Raw genomic sequence first — 17,308 nt, 5'->3', positions numbered from 1 at the left:
TGATGTACAGCATTTGGTATCATTTCACCACCTGCAATATGGTAACATGGAAATGACAATCTACGTGGAATTTTCATGGAGAATATTTGTTCTATAATACAACTACATGGAGAACATAAAAAATCAATTATGGTGATTGGTGATTTTCTTGAGGAGGATATATGACTAGATTTTGCGGAATTAGTTCCCTCTTCCAAAAGTACTACTAGTAATATTGGGTACAATTGCTTTAGACTTTTCAAGAATTCTGTTGTTTTTTTTGTTAATGGGATTACAAAGTGTGTGTGTGTGTGTGTTCTAAATTTGGACATTTGCTCTCCCTTAATTCTGTAATACTCCACAACATAACTAATCTAGGGGGTGAGAATTAAACAAGGTTTTAATCCTCATGCAAAGTCGAGTTATAACTATGAATAGACACCAATACCATCTTACGTTTTGGAGAAACGGATAAAACTATGCCCAATTTATCTTCTGTAAATTCTGTTAATTGAACTTTTGCATAGTTGAAGACACGTCTTCGTGATTGGTGAGGCAAATTTCATGATTGAAACTGGTTGCCAATAATTGGGACATATCATACTGTTGCGGAAGATTGAAATAACAAGGCGGAGCTGGAAATTTGTCTAGTTGTGGATATGTCATTTCAATCTATTCAGGCGTCCAAATCCAGTACCAAACAGTGAAAAAAAAATTTAGAGCGAATCGTTAAAAACAGTGATCCAATTTTGGAACTCAGTACCTGAAATACATGCTCTATGGAGCATGTGGTTGCAGATTGAAGATATATACTTCATTTTCTTGTCCATTGGTTTGGCTACTTCCCTGGAATTGAACTTTTTGGAATCTTTCTTCCATTTGCACTTTCTCCTTTTTGTCATTGATTGTTCTGTATGAATGTGAACAACAAAATTATTCTGAGCCCTCTCAGACTCCACGATTTATTCACGTTCACCTTCTTTTACAGTGAAGGGAACATTATGCTGCAGCGTAGGCCATGGCTTCAGAATTCAGATAACTGGGGTAGATTCTTGTTCACGAAATTTTCAAACGGTTGGCTGCACCATATGTTTATGGTAGTGATAGTGATCCAACTCTCCCGGTTGTGGGTTTTCTTGCTTTAACTCAGACTCTCGTTCTGCCAAATACTCCATGCAACAGTCAACTGATTGGCTTGTTGGGATGAGAAATGAATTTAAAAAAATAAAAAATTATCTAAAAATATGTTGCTTTATTTGAATTTGATGTCAAATCTTTGGTTGTTGCAAGAATATAGGCTTCTTTAATTTAGCTTGCTTCAGCTTTTCAAAGATATAATTAGAAATGTTATTTGCAAAATGCAATTTTTTTTTTTGTTGGGCTTACAAGTAATCTCGGGGAGACCGTTAAGATAAATTCAAGTGTTAATTTTTTTAATAAGAGTGAAATTGATTTAAAAAAATATCTAAATACAGGGAGAGAGTACATTCACATGGTAAATTAGGTGCCATTTAGATATCTTACTGGATGGGATACTCATTAATTTTTTTTTAACTCTACACAATCAGTTATCTTAAGCTAGCACTAGATAACCAAAAGATCCATATTAAGCAATAAAGAATCAAAACAATTACTACCAATGTACCTTTTTCGGTTCAAGTACTAATATTATGATTGCTACGACTTAAAAAAGTTATTTTTTTTTCTGATGTAATGGATATCCGAGCCTTCAGCCCTACAATCCTACTGCGGATCTGTAGAACCCACCCAAGGATGCAGATCACGTTAGACCATGGGACTCGAAACCTAGTGGGCAAACGAGGAACAAACGCGGGCACTTAAAAAAGTTATTAGTGTTAGACTGTTAGGTCATTTTAAGTCAGGAGAACAAACCCAAACAGATGGCAAGATTGTAGTCTAGAAGTGTTATTTTTGTTCTATTGGTGTAAGCACAATTACAAAAGTACACCTAACTTTGTGTCCTTTTTCCCTTGTTCCATTTGAACTTTAATTTTTGTCAACGAAAACAACTTCTAAAATATTGTTCTCAAAATAAAAGAATAAGACGAATACTCAAATCTCACCACATTTGCTCATTGATTTAGGGTGCGTTTGATAAAATTGAAATTTGAAACTTGAAATATGAAGTTTGAATCTATTAAATTATTGAATTGTTAAGTGTTAAATCTAATACATTTGAGTGTATATCATATTCAGTGATAAATGAATAGTTTATCACTTAATTTTGGGAGCAAATTTTGCCTAGAAAATTCAGTGCTACTTAATTAATTCAGATGTTTAATTTTTGGTTATCAAACCGTCTGAATATGTTAAGATCTAATTCCATTAAATTTAGGGTTAATCACATTTTATCCCCTTAAAGAATACCCCATTTCTCAGTTTATCCCCTAACCTTTAATTTTGCTCACTTAACCCCCTTTAGGACAAAATTGCCCTTGCATTATTTTGACTTTTCATTTACCTTGTTTTCATTTCTTTGATTTCTTTTTCTCTTTCTTCTTTATTTAATTTTTCCTCTTTCCCACAAAAATCTTCACCTTAATGATTGAAATTAAAAAAGAGGAATTGTAGAGATCTATCTTCTCCTTAAATGATTAAAAAAATAATCAAATCACTTCCCTAAAATACAATTTTTTTAGCCTTTCAATTCTTTTAATTTTGGGTTTTCCTCTTTCCTTTCTAGTTTCTCATTTTATTCTCAAGAAAATATCATAAGATGAAATTGTTTTTCTTTCTTTTATTTATTTTTCTCTTTCTTCTCTCTTTCATCCTTCCCAATAGAAATTCCATTTCAACGAAAATTTTGTTTTGAATTTGTAATTGCATATTTCTGGGTGAAGGTTTAAAAGGCATAAAAAACTAATTTTGATTTTTTGTATGATGCAACGTGTCACAAATTTCAATTGCTGATTATTAATCAGGTCACAATTTCATCTTAAGATATTTTCTTGGGAATAAAATGAGAAACTAGAAAGGAAAGAGGAAAACCCAAAATTAAAAGAATTGAAAGGCTAAAAAAATTGTATTTTAGAAAAGTGATTTAAATATTTTTTTAATCATTTAAAGAGAAGACAGATCTCTGCAATTCCTCTTTTTTAATTTCAATCATTAAGGTGAAAATTTTTGTGGGAAAGAGGAAGAATTAAATAAAGAAGAAAGAGAAAAAGAAATAAAAGAAAGGAAAACAAGGTAAATGAAAAGTCAAAATAATGCAAGGGTAATTTTGTCTTAAAGGAGGTTAAGTGAGCAAAATTAAAGGTTAGGGGGTAAATTGAAAAATAGGATATTCTTTAAGGGGATAAAATGTGATTAATCCTTAAATTTAAGTGCTGAATTAGATTATCAAACAGAACCTTAATAAAGTTTTTGTAGTACAAGAAAACTTTTTCAAATTAACCGTGATAGTATATATAGCGTCATTATATATAAAATTTATTCTAATAGAAAGTGAGACAAAAAAAACATATTCTTTACTTCTGTTTCTTTGGGTTAGGAGATCAAAAAAAGGACTTGGATTTGGCCCAAATGACTGAAACAAAGCTGCCAGAGTCTAAACTTTGAAGTCCATAAAGAACCCAACTTGCAGTTTGAAAGTGCCGTAAGGCCCGAAACTCGCACAAAGCAAAGCTGTTAAACTAAAGGCTACTGAATTACTATTTTTTTTTTCTATAATTACTGTAAAAGCTAAAAAATTCCTCTGTTTCTCAGAAATGGCACTTTCCCTCTCACAAATCTCCCCATCCCCCTCCTCTTCTTCCGTACCAATTATTTCACCAAAACTCCACCCCTCAAAGATTACTTTACCAATCAAATCCCAACCCACTTTCACAAAGTTGATAAACCACATCCCACTAGTCACCACAGCCAGAAAACCACGCCCCATAATTTTCAAAGCAACCCAAGAAAGTACGAACAATACTAGTACTTCTGAAGCTGAAACAAAAAGCCCAGAAAATAAACCGGAATTTGGTGATAGAGTCACCCCAGATGGGAATTCTAGTGAGGGTGATGAGGTATCCCAGTTGGGTGCTGAAATCAAGAAGGCGATGCAGGAGAGGGCTGAGAAGGAGCAAGATTTGTTATGGAGTGGGGTGGCCGAGGAAGTGAGGGAAATTGAGTGGCCTGCTTTTAATAAAGTTTTGGGAACTACTGGGGTTGTTCTGGCAGTTATTGCTGGTTCCAGCGTCGTTTTGCTCACTGTTAATGCCATTTTGGCTGAACTTTCTGATCGGGTTTTTGCTGGAAGAGGCATCCAAGATTTCTTTAGTTGATGAAGATGGAAGGATAAGGAACAGGGTATGGTTATGGAGTTGTGGTCTATAGTGGGAGTGTGTCTAGCTTGTTATCCTGGGGCTGCCTTTTATTTTTGCGTTTTTTCCCTAATACTGAGTTTTTGCCTTTGCTTTGGCTCTATCTTTCCTTTTTAAATTGAATTGTTTGCTCATTTTTAATGTGAATCCTTTACAACCTCAGACTTGTAATTGAAGCATTCTAAATTTGTTCAAGGGCGTTCGCCTCACTCATCATGTTTATTTGTAACTGTTAAATGTATGGCTCCTACGATTTCTCTTCTTTGAAGTAGATCTAATTACACATTTTAAGCTCCTTGAATTGGAATCGTGTTACAAGTTGGAACTCGGGGAATAGGGCAAATTACTGGTCACGGTAGAATAAGATGATAGGGACAAAAAACCCAAGAGCAACACAAGATCCATTTTTTGGGGTTTAACCAAGGCAGTTGGGGGTAACTTGTGCTGCTAAAAGAACACTACCAGTTCCCCATGTAATCACTTCTCGGAAACAACATAGAGAGTTCATACCCTGCCATTGTTAGTTTAGGAAAGTTCAGTAACTGTTGTTAGATGAAAGTGATCTGAGGGCTCCCTGCAGTTGTTCACGACATCATTCATTTTTGGAAGTCGAACCACTAAACGAAAAACAAATGCAGAGGAAAAGCCTATTGCTCAGTATCCTTCATAAAACTTGGGCAAGTAACTATTTAAAACTGACAGTTTAATTCAGTAAATGCAACAAAAAGGAGCTAGATTAAGATGTTAAAGACTTAGGATATGATGCAGCAAATTAGAGATGATACAGATAAAAGGGCATCAAACAGACACACGTTTCCTATTCATCTCCACCAGCAGGACCGACAAGAACTCCCTGTGCTGAGCCTTCCTTTTTGCCACCTTCATCTTTCATTTCATCTGCTTTACGAATTCTGATTTTGTATTTAGCCTCAAAATCAGCAATTTCCTTTTTCTTCTTTTCGAGGGCCTCATTAAGCCGAGCAATTACCTCCAGAAGACCTTCCTTATTCCGTTGAACAGCTGGTAGGACCTCTTTAACTGTTCTCTCCACAAGCACGCCACCAATCATTCGGTAACACCGCCTTGATGGATCAAGTGGTTGTATTGCATTGATTACCAACGAGTGCTCACTAACTTCCATCTCTAATTCTGTGATTTTCGAGTAAATTTGGTTCATTTCAGCCCTCATTGAACCATAAACATTCGCAACAGCTTGTTCATTCACTGGTTCTGCTTCAGCTCTGCCAGCCATGATCCTGAAGAAAAATAATAAAAGCATTAACAAATTGTGAATTTGCAGTATGCTAAATCTTCATCATAAGGCAGATGTGGTTGCTTAACGCGAAAACATAATCCTCTAGTTATCCAAAGTAACCATGCTCATGCTTTCATTAAATGAAGTTTCTGCATCTCGTAAGCCTACGCAACTTCATTGCACAACAGTCTTACACAATGGGCACCAACGACAGCAAGCCCATAAATAAAAACATTGGCCACTTTTACCATTTATTTCTCCTAACAGTTTCAAGGAATATGAAGGTTAATATGGCACGATCTGCAGACCATTGACATCATTCGTATCTTTGAAATATTTAACTGATGCTCAACTCCTCGTTCCTTCAAAGTTCATTAAATTTTTCAGTTGTGGAATTCATTGTTTTTTAGGAATAAGTTTTCAAGAGTTCATGGTGTTTTTGTAAATAGCTTTATTATACAATAGCAACAGCAGCTGTTTTGATATGAAAGCCATGGTGCTTAAGTATCTGAAACAAAGAATTAAGATCAGAAGGATGTTAACACTCCATGTTAAACCCGTGGTCCCGTGGTTTCTTCCTGATAAAAGACATGAGGAGAATCAAAATTGAGTCCAAATCATGTTTGAAACAAATTACCAGCTACGCAAGGATTTAATGTCCTTGGTGTTTGGTACTGCTTCCCTGGGCACAGGTTGGCAGTCAATGACTACCTCCCTATCTAAGACCAAATGAAGCTACCAGACTAATTATCCATAATCTATGTGCCATTCCAGAAGATTTTACTAACCCTGCACCTGCCTTGGCAAATTTTAAATACCAGAGTAATAATATATACTTCAACAAGCCTTGCCAAACCACAAATCAACCAATTGAGAAAAGAAAATCCATTGTGCCAGTTGAAAAGCCATGTATAACCTGTCCAGGAAAAGAAACCTGCCTAAAGCACAGCCAGTTCTTTTAAATCTCTGCCTACTCTCTTAATTACAATAGGAAAATCAGTATATATAGAGGAAAGCTTTTCAGACGATAATTTTTGTTTTTACTACTCAATATCTCTGCACCAAATTTTATACAGTATGCCCTCAAACCCAAAAAACTAGCATTAGAAATGCTGTACAAAAGCCTAAGAAACACCAGGAATAATTCATCGTGATTCCTCTCTGTCTAGGCTAAGGGGCACTTATGAAGCTCACAACCCCTAAATACCTATCAGAATCCAATATAAACCTAAAAAAAATTGGAGACCCCCAATTCAGAGTGCACCTCCTCAAAACTTCAACTCCTACCTAGGAAAGTATCAATTTTGACAAATCCCACTAAGACAGAAGGCAATGGTAGGTCTTAAAATTTAAGTAAACATCCGATCCCATTTACCGATAACCCCAGAAGTTGGAGAAACAAGAACAGGCCGCAATTGATTAAGTTCAACTAGATGTACGACCATAAATGGTTTCCGAATTTTCCAAAAATCCAATAAATATAAATGAAAAAAAAAAGCTTACAGCCAAAGTTTAATCTAACAAATTGATACACACAGGAAGAACGAAACAAGAAAGAATATTAGGAGCTTACTCACTTTGTTGAACTAATATGCGAATTGGATGCAGGAGAGTTAATAACGGGATGAAGGGGGAGGTTCTTGTTGCGGCAGTTGTTTGGGAGGGAGTGGTGGTGGTGGCGTGGTGTGGATGTGGAGGGGTGGCCCGGCGAAGGAGCGCAGCTGTAGAGACTAGAAAGGGCTCTGAGCTTCAGAATCAGAAGTACGTAATTTCCTGGGCTTCGTCTATATTTGGTCTCAGTCAACTTTGCCCCCTCTTTGGTATTCAATCTCATTTTGTACCCCTAAAGTTACTTAACCTCTCACTTTACACGTAAATTTTTATTATTGATACATTACATCTCTGATTAACTCAATATTATCGGTTCATATCAAATTACCTTAGTCATGCACGTAATTTTATGAGATTACACAAATCCTAGAGAACCAAATACTTAATGTTCAAATTTTGCTTGCGTACTATATGAAGAGTATGGATACCTCGGCCTGCTCGGTCTTTATTAATTCGTTCACTTCCTGTCGGCAACAAATACCTCATCTCAGACATCCCCAGACGAGGTAATCGACGAGGTTACTCTGAAGAGGGGTTCCACCTCATCTAATTTCTTGCCCAAGCCTACCAATACTTCAGTTATTTGCGTGATTTGTGATTGATGGAGTGACTTGACTACCAACTACTCTACTAGTCAGACTTATACCTGACACAGCCGCCCTAGACTGCCTCATGATGTCAGGCAGGGGTAGACCTTATCATTCCATCGATAGGTACAAATGTTATAAAAATACTCATCTAATACTCCCAAATGAGGTATGTAATTTAACCCGCACATTTAACTCTCAAATTGTATCTAACTTAAGCGTCGGAATGAGATCGGAATACAAGACCCCGTCTACTCTTCATTTGGCAGGTGAGCTCGTGCATTCGTGACTCAGCTCATCCGACCAGAATTCACCTCGTCAAAGGGCATTCGAGTTCATTTGAATATTATAGATTGTTGTTCAATTTTGATTCATTAACTTTTATAAAGGTGTTTGAATTTAGCGTTAACAAAGTTAACTAAACAAATTCGGACAACAATTTATAGTTGTAATAATATTCGAACGGAATCAAACATTCTTCATACAATACATTAAAAAAAAAAAATTTCGAGCATCATTAATTGATTTCATTGAGCTCGTACGAAAGGAGTAGTATTGGCATGCAATATATCTAAAACAAAAACTCAGGTGTAATGTGGCAGGCAACATTTGGTAACTTTGCCCTGCAAAATGTCAAAATTAAAAGTTTGGGGTATAAAGCGGATTCGCCTTTTATATTTTATTCTCTTACTTTTCAAAGGCATTACAGTTATTTGGAAGGGGAAAAAACCTAAAAGGACATCCGAAGAAAAATTACGATTTTATAAAATCTTGAAGATGTTCAAATACTGGTTTTTGTTCCCCAGCACATGAAGATGTTCAAATGCTTGTATTCATCCTATCATTTGATCAGACTTTGGATCATGTCCTATTGTAATCAACCCTAGAAAATAAGAGCAAGGGGGGCCAAACATTAATGCATAAATGGTGCATGATATGAATTAAACATACTTGTTCTTGACCATTTAGACTTGCACTCAACGCTCAGATGTCAATGAAAATAGTAAGGGAAGCAAAAGGAAAGAGAAAAAAAAAATCAAGTGGTATTGACATTCTATCACACTTTGCAAAGATTGTAAATCAATTAGTCTTTACTCTCAAGGATTAGATATTTGACATCCTGCAACTGGTATTTTATTTGAAAAATCTGCGCTAATGGGATAATGCACTATCGGTTTAACAAAATGCTGGGCGTAATTGGAGAAACAGGCGTTAAAATTGTTAAGATATAAGAACGATCTTAAAAGTGCATTGGAGAATAATGCGAACCAACAGATGGATGTTCACGTCTCCTACTTGAACAGAGCTTCAGATGCAGGAGTACTATTGGCACAGAAGAAAACTGCTGAAAAGCCATCAGAATAATGCAAGCACAATTTTGTCAAAAGAACACCACCGAATATGTTTTTCTATCATCTTTGAACGGTGCCATGCTGTTACTCTAGTCCAAAATCATACAGCAAAGTGACAGAGTCACCAATATGCAAGACTGCAGTGCAGTATCTGGTATTCGGAAAACAGAGGCACTAAATTTATTTAAATTAACAAGGAAACACACTGTATCCTCTTCCAAATACTTTGTTTTCTTCCAAATCCATGCGGCAAACACTGTGTGTGATCTGGATCTAGGAATTGGCTCAGGGCTCAAAAGTCTGGCTCTCAGCCTCCTTTCTGACTGACTCAAATAGCACAGAAGACAAGTATCGTTCACCGAAGCTGGGGAACACCACCTGCAGAAAAGTTGTAGCAGGGTCATGGTTAGTAGCAAATTGTAGTTCTAGTACGTGCAAGGAAGATTTTTTGACTAGTTCATAACCATTTGTCCAACACTCCCTTACACCAAGCACAGTACATTGTATAATACTTTGTTTAATTTCATTTGAAGTCACTCATTTTGAATACTAGTTACAGGGCACACAAGCAGTTGCTTGACCAACCTCTGAAACCGAAAACACAGTGGGTATTCTGGTTTGTCGTTGTAACTTCAAAAAGACTGCATTTCCATGCACTATAGAACTGATAGATTTGTGGTGAATACAACTCTTTGATTTAATAGAAGATCAAAATGATTGCCGGCTATAATCATTGCCAAGACCATTCATAACGGAAAAAGCCTTTGAAAACATTATACGTTTCTTGCTAAGTGCATGACCTAACACAACTGCATCATTATTGGTTCATAACTTAGGACTGCAATACTTGTCCTAGCCCTACAGGTTAATTTTGCTCTACATTTTATCCTTCTCAACTCCTTTAGGATAGATAGGAGTTGAAACAACTGGGTCATGTATTATAATTCACTTGTTGACTGCAATAGACAGCGACTTCTTAGGGCAAAGGCTACATTACAACTAGGCAGAGGCACTATCCATCCACATAAGCATGTAATTCCTCAAGGTCCTATCCTCTAAAAATATCACAGACCACCATATTTTTCTCCGGAGCACCAACAAATTTATTTTCTGTGTACAATTTTGATTGGCAGGAGCTCAAAATCTTGTAAAAGTTGCTTGTGATTAGCTACGCTAGGATCAGGCAAAAAAGTAAAAGACTTACAACAAAGAGTTTCCCAGCATTTTCTGGACGCTTTGCGAGCCTGATTGCAGCAGCAGCAGCAGCGCCAGATGATATTCCCGCCTACAAAAAGTGCTTCTGGGTTAGGATACCACTGAAAATAAAACACAAACTTGCAACAAGATAGGCAAACATAAGCCAAAAAAGAGAAGAAAACTTAGGAAACCAAATTTTTACAGAATGCAGAAACCCTAAGAGTTGAACTTACAAGTAATCCTTCTTTCACAGCAAGAAGCTTTGCCATTTCAATGGATTCATCACTTGAAATCTGGAAAGTCATAGATATTCAGGCCAAGATAAATGTAACAAACAGAGTATTGATGATAAAAGAATAAGGTTATGAAATCAAACAGAAAAAACCTACTTGAACTACTTCATCTACTAAGCCAACATCCAAGACACCGGGAACAAATCCAGCACCAATGCCCTGGATCTTATGAGGACCTAGCATCATGAACAATTCTTGCATCAGCTGAGATGAAATAGTAGGCCAGAACGATGACATAAACCTGACTACTCTTAAGCTTATTAAACAAGGAGCAAGATATCAGAACGGGAAATCTTTTCAGTTGTTATCCATCAAGAACCTCTTTTCATGCACAAATAAACACCAAAGAAGCAAGACATTAGAACAAGAAAGGTAAAAAGAAGCTAGTCTTTCGTGGAAGCGATATCCTTGAACATCTGTCTGCCCCTCCCTGCTGATAATTCAAACTCCTCCCCCTTCTTCCTCCCCACCCCACCCCCCCCCCCAAAAAAAAAAAAAACCAAAAAGCCCCCCATAACAAAAAGGGAAAAAAATTGCGAATAAATACTTTAATTAAGTGAACTATCACATTATTGCATTCCCAACTACTAATCTCCTGCCTTTATCAAGCACTAGAGGTTCAACAGTTCAGACCATAACAGATGCAAGTGAAAGAACTGTGTTGCTCACCAGGCTTTCCTCCAGATAAAACAGGACTTTCAACTGGCTCTATCCCATATAGCTGTTACGCAAAGTAGATAAAAGAATGCAGATCAGATTGCAAGATTCAAAAATAAAAGGAACAATGAGGCTCAACTCATTATCCATTCTAAGCTGACATATCTTGCTCACCTTTATATTAGGATTCTGCTCCTTAAGGAATTTTCCAGCTCCTGTTATTGTACCACCAGTACCAATTCCAGAAACAAGTGCGTCAACTTTGCCATTGGAGCCTTTCCAGATCTCAGGTCCAGTGGTCTCATAATGTATCTACACTCAGTATAATAGAAAAAAGTTTAACAGAAGAAACCACCAATTACCAATAAGCTTGACAAATGAGAACAATACCTTTGGGTTGGCAGGGTTCTCAAATTGCTGAAGAATGTAGGAATTAGGTGTCTTGGCCTTTATTTCCTCTGCCTTCTGAACAGCACCTTTCATACCCTTAGCAGGATCAGTGAGAATCAATTGAGCACCAAAGGCAAGGAGGATAATTCTCCTCTCAAGACTCATCGAAGCAGGCATAGTGATGATAAGCTTGTAGCCCTTAGCTGCTGCCATAAACGCTAACCCTATCCCGGTGTTACCACTTGTAGGTTCAATGAGTACACTCTTCAACAAGAAATTGAAACAAAAAGAAAAAAGGTCAGGTTTTCTCTCTATGATCAGAAAAATCACAAAACTCGAGCTCTTACTATACCAAAGCCATTCCAGCAAAGATCTGAGTTTCTAGTGGTAAGACAATTCAGACTACATCTCAATGACTACATGCACGTCTAATGCTAAAAACACCAGGCGTGAATAACTAACCTCCCCAGGTTTAATGATTCCCTTCTCTTCAGCATCTGCAATCATACTATATCCAATCCTGCAGAATAAAAAAGTATTAAAGAGCATATCAGTGCCATTCTAGTAACATATGAGCACTCTTAGATGTTGAAGAAAATAATCGCCCACTAAAATTCAACGAATACCTATCCTTGACACTAGAACATGGCTCCATCAGTTCCAGCTTGGCTGCAATACGGCCAACACATCCATCCACAACATTGTTCAAATAAACCAATGGAGTTTTACCAATCAGCTGCGTATCAGTAGCACAACCGAAAACAATCAATCAAACTCAAGATTGAAGCATCACTTCAACATTTATCATTAACAAATAAAACCATAAAGAACAGGAAAATGGATCAAAGAAGTTGTGGAGACTGACTTCGGTTACATCCTTAGCAATCCCAATCTTATCCTCGGCCATATTTCCCAAATAACTTCCAATCTGCAACGAAAGGAGAAATCAAACTCACAAGTTCTTTGCTATAAATAACTTAAAATGTACTCTAAAATCATATATAACCAAGCGGGATACCGACACAATCATAAATCTGATTAACAAAGAAATCAAATGGGCTCAGTTGGAACTTATCTTCTTCCACCAACTACTAAAGTTGACGATATGACGTCAAAACAATTTAAAAAGCAAACTTATCCAATAAAAATAACCCAAAGGGATTTCCTTTTGACCGAAAAGCTTCCATCTTTCGCAGGATAATCATCAAAGAAAGATGAAAAATACTAACTTTTTAACCAGGAAAACATAATCAAGTAAATTATTAAAAAGAAGATTAATGAAAAAACACAATTAATTACAGAAAATTACTCGTTTCTGGGATCGATGCGTTCACAATTGGAGGCAAAAGTAAATGACCCCGTCGAAGCTAATACAACAAGAAGTCAGCAGAATTATGCCAAATTATGTTTCTACGAGGTACTTGTAGAGATGTAAATAACGCTAATTTCAATATATTAATGATTAAATTTGGGGTGACTGGCAGAATTGACAAGTCAGTAAATGAACATGCCCCTAGTATGGGCCTATATTCAAGAGAATTGGGACAACTGATGTACCTCTGGCCCTGGCCCTGGCCCGTTTTTGGTTTCGTCCAAGTCTCTCGAGACAGGATATATAATTGTGTTTATCTGTTTGGTAGAAAACGAATTTTTGATAATTTATGGACCACATTTCCTTATTTATCTTCATAGTTTTTTTTTTTTTTTTTTATGTAAGTGGGGGATTTCACGCTGAATACCTCTCACATTTTCTTATTTATCTTCATCGTTGACTTGCCTATTTCAAGTCATTGACAACATCAGTTTATTGTACTTGTGTTTTTCTGTTTTTTGCTACTCCTCATTTCATTAAATATGTTATGTTTTCTATTTTGGGTGTCTCAAACTATTTGTCATCTTACCTTCGTTTGGATTGACCTATTTTTCAAAAACAAGTTTTTCAAAAAATAGTGGTACAGTGATACACAAATAAAAATAACTCAAAAAATATTTCATTCATATAATATATTAAATATTTCAAAAAAAAATATTTATAGTAAAAATTTTTCATATGCACTACTATAGTAAAAATAATTCAAAAATACCCCAAAAATAGTTAATTCAAATGCCATTTTTCAATGTCATTCCCACATATATATATATTTTATACTAAAATCAATTTTGAATTTTGAATTTATAAGGAAAATTTTGAAAATAGATCCACAAACATCAAGACACTATTCCGAAAAAGTTGGAATTCTAAAATATGACAAATAAATTGGGACGGAGGGATAAATTTGAGGGGACGAGAAAAAAGGAGTTAGATGAACGTTGAACCTGAAAACTTGTTTAGTAGAAGAATGATCAACTTTTGGTCCCTAGTGGGGTATTTTGACTTAGAATCAATTATAGCAACTAATAGTGGAATAAATAGCTTTTGCAACACTCAATATGGTTCCCTTAACCTATTTACACATACGCGACGACTTTGCCCAATTATTTTGGAGCCTCATATAAGTGGCTTACGCAAAAGATTTTTGGAATCTTGCACAGTGATTGTAATCCCGCTCATGTTCATCAAAAAAGGTAACTACATTTTCTGTACAATGACTTGGGATGATAAATTAATATCAAAAGTTTTTTTTTTTTGGGTTGACATACCCAATTAAATTCGAAAAAAGGGGATAATTCCATATACCTCCTCGATGTTTCTGACAATTGCACTTAAATGCCCTCTAAAAGCAAAAATTACACTCACCTTCCTTTGATGGACACATTTGATAAATTTTGTAACCCCTGCCTTTAAAAAGAAAGTTAAAAAAGTGGGAAAAGGTACAGACACATGAATTTTTGCCAAATTTACCCTCTTTATATTCTGAACGAAATATTTGCCACTTTATTTATAAAAATTAATTAAAAAATAGAAAAAAGATATGAAAGTAGTAAGGATCCTCTCAGTACAACAAAGAGTGCATATACAATTCAGCACTTTTGACCGTTAGAAGCAAGAAGGAGTTGAGAGGTTGCAACAGCTCTATCTTAGCAGCACTTAACCTGCATAAAAGTGTAAAAAAATGCATCCTATTTGAAACTCTCAGCATTATTCCTCTCTATGGCAATTGAGGAATAATAAAATCAATTTTGTTTCTCAAGATAACAAAATAGAAGTAACAAAATCAATTTTTCTTTTGAAAATATTCGCGCCAAGAAGCAAAAAAAAATTTTGTTGTAGGCAAATTATCTTGATATTTTTGCAATAATATTAGCCAGGACATTTTGAGAGAAGTTGGTCATTATGAGGCTTTTGGTGCTGGCATGTTGTCACATCCATCACATAGGGGAGATAAGTATAATTTTTAATTTTAGAGGATATTTAAGTGCAATTGTCAGAAACCTCGAGAGAGGCATCTGAAATTATCCAAAAAAAAAAAAAAAAAAGAAAGATCAAAACCAACTGTCATTCGTCATTTTCGTTCTGTGAAATCCTTCGGACGGCAGCTTTGCTTTTGATGTTTCGGCTAAGTAGCTAAAGAGCAATTGTCATAGAAGGGTTAGCACAGCAACATAGGTTTTACAACGGAAAATTGGGACTTGTAAAGATGATATCCACTCCCTTTTATTACCAAAAAAAAAAAAAAAGATGATATCCACCACCTGTCGCAAATGGATTTATTTGGTTGTTTCTTTCTACTTGTTCTATTCCAGTTTTGTCCTGTACTTCGAGATCCTTTTAGGTGGCACAAGTTAGTGACCCAAAAAAAAAAAATATTTTTTTCATACTGGATAATTATTCTTTATGGCAAAAAATTTCTCCCTAATGTATTGTTATTTAGTAGAGCAAATAGATCGGAAGGATGTGGTCTAATACGAACATACAGCAAGGAATTTGTTGGGTCATTTTCAACGTTTTCTTGCCAACCAGTGCGTTTGGATTGCAATTTTTTAAAAATTCCAATTACTTTTTTATTGTACATATATTAAATTGCTACGATATTTTTTTTCTAAAAAAAATACAGAAAAATACAATCCAATCATTCCTTTTCTTTACTTCATTATTTATTTTGGGTAAGACCCCGTCTTTCTGTTTCTTCTTTGTATTCATTTTAGTTTTTTAGAGTTTCTGATGGAAGTGTGCAGAAGCCCGGGTCATTTGGGCCCAACATAGTTGAAGTAATCGGAAAAAAGCCACTGATTTCAGTCATCCAAACCATGATTTTAGCCCAGCAAACCAAAAAGTTAAAAAAGAAAACTGGGTTAACATTTCTAGCCGACATCAAGAAGAGAGATATTAATGCATTTTGAAACCAAAAATTAGATAAGATAATAATTTTAAGCGAAATTAAAATGCAACAGAATTTTCCTACCACAACTAAGATGAAACTTGTGTAGAAACAAAAGCATAATGAACTTTTAGTTTTAGAGGACAAGCCCGTAGCTATTTCTCCCACGGAAAAGAGGCCCATACCATATGGCCAGCAAACAGGTACAAAATTGTACACCCGGTTCCATTCACCACATCTGCCTAGAAAGTGTAACGAGAAGTCTTATTAGCCTAAACCATCCTGAAAAAATTCGATCAGGAATCAAAACCTTATCCTCTTAAACGCCAACCACATCCTTTGTTTGCACTCAAAAGGGCTCCTAAGATTTCATCAACCAGAGCAGAACATGGCAACACTTCAATTTACAACATCTCCTTCCTTCAATCTCATTAAACCAAGAAATCAAGCCAATGTTCCTGCTTTGCAATTGCACGGCCTCTGGTCAAGACCAAGGTTGAATCGCCACCTGTCGTGCACTGCCAGGTCTTACAAAGTTTCAATTGAGCACGAAGGTAAAACAACTGAGCTAGAGGTTGAACCTGATGAGACAATTCTATCCAAGGCATTGGATAATGGCTTGCCTGTGCCACATGACTGCAAGCTTGGGGTGTGCATGACTTGCCCAGCTCAACTTCTCAGTGGAACAGTTGATCAAAGTGAAGGAATGCTCAGCGATGATGTTGTGGAGCGTGGATATGCATTACTCTGTGCATCTTATCCAAGATCAGATTGTAAAATTCGGACTATACCGGAGGAAGAGTTGCTCTCTCTGCAGCTAGCAACAGCCAATGACTAAAGCTCACGTCCGATACCTGTTCCATTTTCGAGTGTTAGTGTAGAACGAGAATTTTTGCTGCTACAATTTGGTACTGACAAAAGTACTTTCTTTCTTCGTGGTCTCATTCCTGTCTCCTGTTTAAATCTACTGCAAAGATTGAGTTATGGTAATCTACCATACTGTTGGGCATAAGAATGTAAAGTACTGATTTGCTGAATGACCGATATATAAATCATCTGATAGTATAATTACGGGGTTATGTTCAACGCATTTCTTGGAAGCATGATGTTCTGAAGTTTTCACTGAAACAGGGAGAAAGAAAGCCGGATCTTCTGGAGCTGACACTTGCCTACAGCAGTTATGCATTGTTAATTATAAAAATTCAGAGACACGTCTAAATAAAAGGGGGTTCATTCCAAATGAGCTCTGCTCAAAAGTAATTAGGACAGGTATATTGATTACCTTTTCTTTTCCAAAGGACAATAATTATCACGAAAATAAAACGTTGTCTAAAAGCATCAATTGCAAGTAAAAAGAGAATAGCATGAACCTGCACTATATTGTTATTACAGCTCCA

At 36.0% G+C, this 17,308-nt stretch overlaps 4 protein-coding genes across 6 annotated transcripts; 2 read left to right on the top strand and 2 right to left on the bottom strand.

Moving 5' to 3' along the window:
- The first annotated feature begins 3,673 nt into the window (after positions 1 to 3,673).
- LOC113764999 (preprotein translocase subunit SECE1) lies at positions 3,674 to 4,532 on the top strand. The gene has a single exon (XM_027309050.1). The coding sequence runs from the start codon at positions 3,711 to 3,713 to the stop codon at positions 4,269 to 4,271; it is 561 nt and encodes a 186-aa protein (XP_027164851.1). The 5' UTR covers positions 3,674 to 3,710; the 3' UTR covers positions 4,272 to 4,532.
- A 402-nt stretch (positions 4,533 to 4,934) lies between these two features.
- Positions 4,935 to 7,352, bottom strand: LOC113765000 (probable prefoldin subunit 2). The gene is made up of 2 exons (XM_027309051.1): positions 7,143 to 7,352; positions 4,935 to 5,566 (listed from the first exon to the last, which is right to left on the bottom strand). The coding sequence occupies exon 2, from the start codon at positions 5,560 to 5,562 to the stop codon at positions 5,128 to 5,130; it is 435 nt and encodes a 144-aa protein (XP_027164852.1). The 5' UTR covers positions 5,563 to 5,566; positions 7,143 to 7,352; the 3' UTR covers positions 4,935 to 5,127.
- Positions 7,353 to 9,089: 1,737 nt separating this feature from the next.
- On the bottom strand, positions 9,090 to 13,228 carry LOC113764998 (cysteine synthase). Of its 3 annotated transcripts, none has more exons than XM_027309048.1 (11): positions 13,210 to 13,228; positions 12,518 to 12,580; positions 12,279 to 12,388; positions 12,115 to 12,172; positions 11,653 to 11,916; positions 11,437 to 11,574; positions 11,275 to 11,326; positions 10,702 to 10,781; positions 10,546 to 10,605; positions 10,320 to 10,400; positions 9,090 to 9,493 (listed from the first exon to the last, which is right to left on the bottom strand). In XM_027309048.1, exons 2-11 carry the CDS (start codon positions 12,557 to 12,559, stop codon positions 9,401 to 9,403), a joined length of 978 nt encoding a protein of 325 aa, XP_027164849.1. In that variant the 5' UTR covers positions 12,560 to 12,580; positions 13,210 to 13,228; the 3' UTR covers positions 9,090 to 9,400. The 3 variants fall into 3 exon arrangements, with proteins under 3 accessions (XP_027164849.1, XP_027164847.1, XP_027164848.1); XM_027309046.1 differs by lacking the exon at positions 13,210 to 13,228 and adding an exon at positions 12,962 to 13,120; XM_027309047.1 differs by lacking the exon at positions 13,210 to 13,228 and adding an exon at positions 12,675 to 12,771.
- Positions 13,229 to 16,111: 2,883 nt separating this feature from the next.
- On the top strand, positions 16,112 to 17,073 carry LOC113765278 (ferredoxin C 1, chloroplastic). The gene has a single exon (XM_027309398.1). It carries the CDS (start codon positions 16,300 to 16,302, stop codon positions 16,747 to 16,749), a length of 450 nt encoding a protein of 149 aa, XP_027165199.1. The 5' UTR covers positions 16,112 to 16,299; the 3' UTR covers positions 16,750 to 17,073.
- Positions 17,074 to 17,308: the final 235 nt, after the last annotated feature.

This window comes from Coffea eugenioides, chromosome 3, assembly GCF_003713205.1.
Source record: "Coffea eugenioides isolate CCC68of chromosome 3, Ceug_1.0, whole genome shotgun sequence".
Taxonomy (NCBI): Eukaryota; Viridiplantae; Streptophyta; class Magnoliopsida; order Gentianales; family Rubiaceae; genus Coffea; species Coffea eugenioides.
Note: the sequence above shows the minus strand (reverse complement) of the source record. Positions and strands in the feature narration are given on the sequence as shown.